Source organism: Pinus tabuliformis, chromosome 1_1 (genome assembly GCF_031772625.1).
Source record: "Pinus tabuliformis cultivar Carrire ecotype Pingquan chromosome 1_1, CPIR1, whole genome shotgun sequence".
Lineage (NCBI taxonomy): Eukaryota > Viridiplantae > Streptophyta > Pinopsida > Pinales > Pinaceae > Pinus > Pinus tabuliformis.
In genome coordinates, this window is record NC_142297.1 from 668,615,072 (window position 1) to 668,623,647 (window position 8,576).

The 8,576-nt window shown below is 36.7% G+C and overlaps 1 protein-coding gene across 1 annotated transcript; it reads right to left on the bottom strand.

Annotated features, from left to right (window-relative positions):
• Positions 1–7,196: 7,196 nt before the first annotated feature.
• Positions 7,197–7,873, bottom strand: LOC149215175 (uncharacterized). Its single transcript, XM_089389648.1, has 3 exons — positions 7,552–7,873; positions 7,378–7,435; positions 7,197–7,273 (listed from the first exon to the last, which is right to left on the bottom strand). The coding sequence occupies exons 1-3, from the start codon at positions 7,861–7,863 to the stop codon at positions 7,197–7,199; spliced, it is 447 nt and encodes a 148-aa protein (XP_089245774.1). The 5' UTR covers positions 7,864–7,873.
• Positions 7,874–8,576: the final 703 nt, after the last annotated feature.

The following is an 8,576-nucleotide window of genomic DNA, read 5'->3' on the forward strand; positions in this document are numbered from 1 at the left end:
CTTCAATGGACAATTAGTTGCATAATGGCCCACCTCATGACAATTAAAGCATCTCACTTTAGATTTGTCAATATTCTTGGGAGGAACTTGATTTGGAATGGGAAGCCTTCCCTTTCCCTTTCCGCGCCTTACTTGCTAAGGCTAGATTTTCTTCATCATCATGCTTAGATGAACAACCATCTCTGGTGCTCCTCCTGATCTCCTCCTGCATCAAATCCAACCACAGTCGTTCCCAATCTGGAAGTTTCTCTCTCCCATTCAATGAGTCCTGGTAGCTATGCCAACTCTTAGGAAGACTGAGGAGAGCAAGACTCACCATATCATCATCAGCTATCATGATTCCTACACTTCCAATCTCAACTCTGCAAGTGGTGAGCTTGTTCAAATATGTAGAGATCGTGTCGCCCTTTTCACACTTGATTTTCTGAAGCTTTTCCTTCAGTGCCAACTTCCTCTGGTCGTTTCTATTCTGATATAGGTCCTCCAATGTCTTCCACATTGAAAACGGAGTCTCCTTCCCATGGATACTCGAGACAATATAGTCTCAAACTCCCTCGAGAAGAATCCTCCTCGTTCTCGCCACATATTTCTTCCATTCCGCCAATTCTTGGGCATTAGCTGCTGCTCGCTTGGGGACTTCTTGATCAATGAAGTCCTTCAAACCATTTTCCTCTAATACCGCTTCCATGCGATCCTTCCATGCTATGTAATTCGAGCTGCCATCCAGGGCATACTCGAGTCTCAAGCCATTGAACGCCATTGGTGAACTTTGAGATGTGATAAGAAATCGATTTTGTACTTGCAATCAAGAACTTCAAACTTCGAACTTCTCCCTTCTTTGTATACTGTTCTCTGCTTTAATCACCTTTACTCCGATACCATGTAGAAATTCTCACTGTAGATTAAACTGATTATGCAATGTACTAAAGAAAAATACTTAATCTACTTCTACAATCAAACTTGCGGAAGATTAATCGATTTGAGCAATATCAAAAAGAACACATATAACAGAGAAGGAGAAACAATCACACATGAAACACATAAGAAAACTCTAGGGAAAGCCTGAGCTAAAAACCTCGCTATCTGTATTATGATACAAGTGGAAATATCTCAGGATTACACAAAGCTTTAGCTCTCAAGCTATCCAGCTCTTAGTACAATCCCTCACTACTGCTCATAGAAAAAATAAACAACACATATGCCTTCTCCTTTGTCCTCCAAGCCTCCTATTTCCTTGTGCAGTTTCTCCTGGGTCCTCCAGTTGTAACTTATGTGATTCTCACCTCACACACTTCTTTGAACTTTGTAATAATTGCGTAATCCTCAAGGAATGAATTCCTTCTGCATGCAAGAGATATTCACATTGGAATATTCTAGCAACTGATAGTACACTGTCCCTGCCTTTAATCTCAACTGGGTCTTTGTATGAACTGACATGCATGAGTTATTTATGAGAGAATATTCAGTTATCTAGAGAACACTAGTTGCATGCATGCATGCATTAACTGATTGAACTCACAATTCGTTCCACAAACTGTTTGGAACTAATTTAACTGGACTTAACTCAGTTAACTGAGCTAACTAATTACAACTCAAATAAAACTGATTGTTATCTCCTTAATTAAGGGATAACTTCCTCAATCAAAGGGATAACTATTGCATGTCTTCACAAAGACTTCATGTTTGAATTTCTTCAACTAATTAACTCAAGATAAATTAATTAATTATTTTTCAAACAACTGGTGAGACTAAATTCTCATTTTAATTCAAGGAAAAATTAAAATTGGAATATATCCTAAAATGTTATCTATAGCAATGTTATTTTTAGCATTTCTATTTTTATCATTTCTTGTTGCTATTTTCAACATGTTACATGGAGATATAAGCATGAAGTCCAGGAAGAACTTAGGCTTTGAGAATTTTCGGATCAGAGCAATATAAGTAGCATTTATTTCCACTAAGACTTTCCGAGACCTTCTAGATTCCTCCACCATTTTGCAAATATCGAGCCCCGTGAGGTCAAAGAAAGAGAGGAAAATCTCGACGGTCTAGCCATCAGGGTCTAGACTTTTATCTTTGGAGAAGTGTTCCAAAACCTCTTTAATTTACTTAAGGAAGAAAGGGAAACCGATCTCGCTAGAATCTGGTTGAAGAATATTGGGTAATGTTTGATGAGCTAAAGTTGGGAACTGATATCTAAAGTGCCCAAATATTTACAAGGGAAGGAAAAGTAGGAGGAAGCAACAACCTTTAAATAATGAGGCATATAGGCAATCTTCCCATCCTCCAATTCAATCTCCCAAATAGAGTTAATATTTCTTTTCTGGTTCACAGATTATGGAAGAATTTTGTATTACTGTCCCCCTTCTTTATCCAATTCGCCCTAATTTTTAGTCTCCAAGTCTCTTCTTCCATTTTAAGAATCTGCAATTTTATAGCTTCTAAAGAGCTCATTCTCTGGGATAATTCAAAAAGGAAAGAAGTGTTAGCATAGAGATGAGAGATATGGTCATATTCTAATTTAAGAGCCAATAAATGTTCCTTCTCTTATGCCATTTTGTTCTTTTCCTAGACCAAAACTGCCTTCTTGAGCTCCATAAGTTTTCTGCTTAGAGAGACCATAGCAAAAGAGCAATTTCTAACTGAACTGGTTTGCCAAATACCCCTCACCGGAGATCTAAAAGAGTCAACTTCCAACCATGAATGGTTAAGTTTGAAAGGATATTTTTTTATATGTGAATCAAAGTCAAAATAAAAAAAAAAATATAGGAAAGTGATCTGATACCTTATCTTGTGAGATACAGGATCAGAGTCTCCCCACTTTTTTCACCATTTGGTTTGCCATCAAGAATCTATCCAGTCACTTTTCAATACCATCAATGCCTGACCTACCATTTCTCCAGGTGGGAGTTAATACAAATGGGGCAATATCTCAAAGGTTGAAATTTTGTAACATCACCGAAAATTAAGCAGTGAAAGGATCAGAGCAGGCGGGACATCCCCAAGACTCCCCTATAGAAATAATAAAGTTCAAATCTCTCACTAAGAGGAGGGATTGGCCCGAGAGCATGTTGAATCCTTGGACTTAATCCTAGAAGTCCTGTTTATTGCCATAGGGTCCATAACAATTCACTAGCTTTATGGGGAAAGGAAATCCTCTAAAAATACCTTCTAAAATGATATCAACCAATGAAGAGAAGGCTTGGATCTGATAAGGAGAGGAGACCTCCCAACAGACCATTAGAATCCAATACACAGGAAGACCAACCCAAATGTAACTTTTGAAAGGTCTTCTTGGCCTTTTCCCCCAAAACCATAGTCTCTTGTAGCAAAATAATGGAGGGTCAATGGATGTCAACCATTCTCTTGAGGGAGGAGAACTTGGAGGATCCCCCAACCCCGTAATATTGAGTGACAAGATAATCATGATTCGGAATTTGTTGAGGGTGGTTACGCTCTATAGGCGCTTGGAACAACATTCTTGTCAATTAGAGGGGTCAGACTTAAACCACCCAGGATATACCCATGAGGATTCTTTTTTCTAGCAAAAGATTTGTTGTTTTGTTTTTTCTTTCTAATGGTTACATTTTGGAATGAAAAGCTAAGCTCAGTTGAAACAAAATCAATGGGGGAAGACCCAAAAAAACACAAGAATGGGGTCATATGTAGGGCTTCCTTATAAGAAGGCAAAGGAGCAAAACATGGAGGGGTAAAAGAACCAACAAATAATTTATAAGTTACAATCACCATAAGATCGTATTTCTCTTTTCTCTTTCTCGACCCTCCCCTCACTTAGTTTTCTTATACGACTTCACTCTCCCTCTTCAAATGTTTATCCTAACTATTTATTTATATCGCATTCTAATGCTTATCCTAGCTATTTATTTAAATTCACATTCTGAGTTTTGATTGTTTTTTATCAATTATATTTTTTGACTCTTTTTTTTATGGTTTATCTTTATTTTATGTGAATCATTCATTAAAAAAATGATTGATTTTATTTAAGATAGATAAATAAAATAGAAATTTAGATACAAGATTTCTAAATCCATCACAATCTGTTTTTGAGTCAATGTTTAAAACCAATTTCAAAACATAAAAATTATATATTTTTTTATTAATTATCCTTCTTAAATGATTGATTTTATATAAAATAGATAAATAAGATAAAAATTTAAATATAAGATTCCCAAATCCATCATGTTCTGTTTTTAAATCAACCTTTAAAACCAACTAATTTAACTCATCATCACACTATAAAAGTAGCATATTTTTTTTTAATTTATATAATTCTTTTATTAAAAAATTATTATCCCTCCAAACATGAAAATGTAGAATAACATGGGTAGGTAAATACATTCCAATTTAAATGTACGGAAATTCCATGAAAACGACAATGTGACATCTGAATTTCGGAAAGGACCGTTTGATTCTTTTGAATATTTATTTTCTTAAATTTACAGCGTTTGACTCTATTGAAGCTTTTTTCGCTTTCGGTTGCCAAATGCAGATTTTCAATCACTGTCAATCCTCTCAAATTACTTCCACAAACGACCACCATGTTGCTGCACGAAATTATTGTGGGACATTAGGAGTATGTGGAGGAATATATATCTAACTACATAATATTTAAAATTATTAATGTTTTAATATATATTATTTAAAATTATTAATGTTTTAATATATATTATTTTGTATTATTGGTCTTAAATTTAATGGAGTAAACTTCAGAAAACAAAGTATTAAATGTTTTGTCGGGTATTTTATTATTATTTTGTATTAGGTAATTGGGTTGATTCTAATTAGTGAAGTTAAATATATGTTTTGATGTAATAAAGTTTAATTATATAATATATTTTAGAAAAAAATTTAGTATTTATTTTTGTTATTATTGTTAAAAATTTAAACATTTTATTGATTTTATAATCATTACCTTTTATTAATGCAATATACTTATTCATGCTATATTAATACTTTTTATATATACACTAATAATTATATTAAAAAATAATTAATTGAATATTTTAATTCAAATTTTAATAAATAAAAAATTATACATATAACAATCATTTTTTAGTTGAAATCTAAATTCAAATTTTAATAAAACAAAACATATTTGTTTTTATAAACTAAATAATAAACCAGTGTTTTTATTATTTTTCAAATATAATGTAATGACCCCGGTAACTTGTAAATCTGGATAATTACTGTGGTAAAAAGTGTTGAGTGGTTACTCATGGCTTTGAATGACATTATTAATAAAGAAAGTTAATTATTGAATTATTTTTTTTACATGGATATGTTCTTGAAAATGCTGGCAGCCTCCTGAAGGAGGATTTCTATTTTTAGTGAATCAGTTATAAAACTGATGCAACTGCTTCTCACCCAAGGAAAAGTCCTGGGAGGGAAAAGTCTCTGGGTTGTTGAGGAACAAGCAGAGAGAAGAATTCCAAGAGAGCAGAATGAAGGAAAGAGGTTAAGTCTGGTGATGACCAGATAACCTAGCACAGAGGTGCAATAGTCTTGTTGAGGGCTGCAGGCCTGCAAGACGGCTCGGGGGGAGAATCCAGCGAAGTGGATCTCAAGGTTGGGAGGATAAGAGCAAAGACATTGCAGGTGATCTCTGAAAGTAAGGGCTTCAGTAGCGGGAATAACCAGGTACGCCTTCTCTGATCCATTATTGAATAAAGAACAGGTATTGAAATGTACAGATAGGACACAGAACTGAACTTGTATTATTTCCTGTAGTTGTTATGGTAACCAGGTAATGCATACAGTTCTAAGACATCGTTAATGAACAAGGTGTGGTCACCCCTGTATCTGTATTAATGTTTAAAAGCTGCATGGTTACTATACGCTCCGCAGAGTCCAATAGTAAGCCATTAAAACGGAATGGACGCCTGTGTTAGAACAACTGTGAGTGAAAACTTGAAGTAAGGGTAAACAAAACCCTTATGGAAGACTGTGACAAATAACTAAGAGGGGAACCCGAGAATAAGGGTAAACTATACCCTTAAGAATGAAGACACTAAGTTAATTGTTTGGTAAGGCTGATTAGGAACCGGATTAAATAACACAGTCCACTAGCACAGAATCCGCTTTGCATGTAACAGTAACAGTATATGAGATATTGTATAGCACGCGAATTAAACTGTACAGAATCATTTATTAGTTTATCACTGTATAAGTTAAACAAGAAGTGTAACCGAATGCTGTATACATCAACGATATGCGTGATTAAAAGTCATTTGAGCAAGAAATATTATGTAAACTCACACTGTACAGAGGTAACATTATTATGGAACAGTGCCGTAAAGAAAACTGTATAAGAGATAACATTAATGAAACAGTGCCGTAAAGAGAACTGCATAGAGATAACATTATTATGATTATTATGAAGTACTGCTGTAAAAGAAGTAATGCACGGTAATAACAGTGCTGCTCATCAAACGAGAATGTCAGACCCAGTGACGGGTTGACAATTACCTGGAGCAGAAACAATAAAAACTAACCTAATGTACAGGAAGTCAGAATATAATGTCAAGCTAAGGGCAGCAAAACGAAACATAACCGATGGTTATCCATGTAATAAACCGGCAGTTAGAGCCACTGTAAGCATCTGTACGCGCAGAGGCAGTCTCTGCACCCATGTAACGGATGCAGGACTAACCTCGAGTCGCTTAACCATATATATATAAGGAATAGACTTACAAGAACTCAATGTATGGGGAAACTTCAATATCTAAAACATAAACGCATATTGCAGTAAACCCTTAAAGCTATGACTTCCTTGAGCAACAGATAAGTAACCAACAGCAATATATTGAAATAAGACTTCCATATGAACTGACAATGCAAGAATGGCAAAACCATTAGTGATTATGGATAGTTCTGTGAATAGAAACACAAGTATTCATTAAGACAGCTGTGCAAAACATTATTGTAGCCGTGATAAGTCTAGACGAAGGAGACAGCGGTAAACCGCACCAGACACTACCATTACAAGCAACATAGCTTCATATATCTGCTACTATAAAAGTAATATAGCATCAGGTATCCGTTCTTACAAAGTAACAAAGCTTTACATAACTGAAATAGCTCGGAAGAGCCTCAAAGTATACAGAACATTAAAACCCTGAGACCCTAGCTAATACCCTACTCAGAAATATAGGTAGTGGGGCGTGCAAGCCATAACCCTAAGGGTTCAACAGGGCAGACCGGCATGTAGAGGTCGTCTGTAAAGTGCTCAGGGGTTTGGAACATGGAACCCGACCTGAGACATTAAGCAGGAAAACGAGCCATGTCTCAGCTACAGTCAACAAACAATATCACCATAAACCATTTGTTAAAATGGAATTAGTGAGCGGGTGAACATACCTGTAAACTTCGCTAACCCGAATCCTCCTGCACGCTGACAAACCGATGTGTGCATGACCTGCATGGTAAACAACCGGACACAGTGAGAGTATGCAGAGGGTTAAGTATAACGAAAGCATAGCTATAGAGCCGACGGCAAAGGGAATACCAGATGGGTAGCAGAGGAATCGATACCAGAACCATGAACCGGAGCTGTTGCAGAGTGGTCCGTCGGAGTGTGGAAGGGCTCGGCTGTAGTGGTGGACTGCAAATGAGCTCTGTCCGATGAAACCGGTGGATAAATATCAATTGCCAAACCCTAAACACATCAGAACCGTTCGATGAAGGTGCATAGATCTCCACCGTTGGTGTAGGCGGGAGATCCTGGCGCGAATTCCCGTGTGGGCCAACTCTCCGCAAGGCACATGACTTCACGTGGAGTGGAGCCATCTGGCCACGGAAAGGGTGAGTTGGGCGCTGATACAATCTCCACCTGTAACCTAGCATATTGAACGAGCCAAATATGACAGATAGGTTTCCAAAGCATTAAACACTGTTATTAAACTGTGACATGACAGTGAACCACGTGCACGGGTATGTTATTACCTAAGGTTCATGTTAATATATATGTAACAGCATACGTAATTGCAGAACCGGCCTAACATAAAATTAATATTTAATGAGATGGGTACAGGTTGGCGGGTCCTGTAATGATAGTTAAACTCGTTTGTTTAGGGTGGGAAGGTTAATGAAAAGACCTTCACCCTTAAATTTTTTTATAATTATGCAATTTAGTTAAAGAGATCGTGACAATGTGGTATCAGAGCCAGGTTTCAAAACTGTGGCCTCTGGAACAGCAAAGATTATCTTATGATGTATATATAAAAACAATGCAGCTAATTGACTTTCTTGTGTACCAATTAGGAGATCCATACAGAGACAGCCATCTGCTAGCAGCTAATAAGCAAGATGGAGGAAATGCCAGGAGCTGGCGGCATCCCTCAAGAAAATGCTGAGCTGTGGGTACAGCTTGGTGCTGAGACACGCAGTACCAATCTGGCGATACTGCAAACTGTCCAGGAGCTGAAAAGTGAGATGGCGCGTCTGCGAGAGGACAATGCGCGATTAACAATGGAACAAGAAAGAATATTGAAAAGCTTGTCAGACAAACAAAATCCACCCTTAGCCAACCCCAGTGCGGAACAGCAAAGGGGAACTGA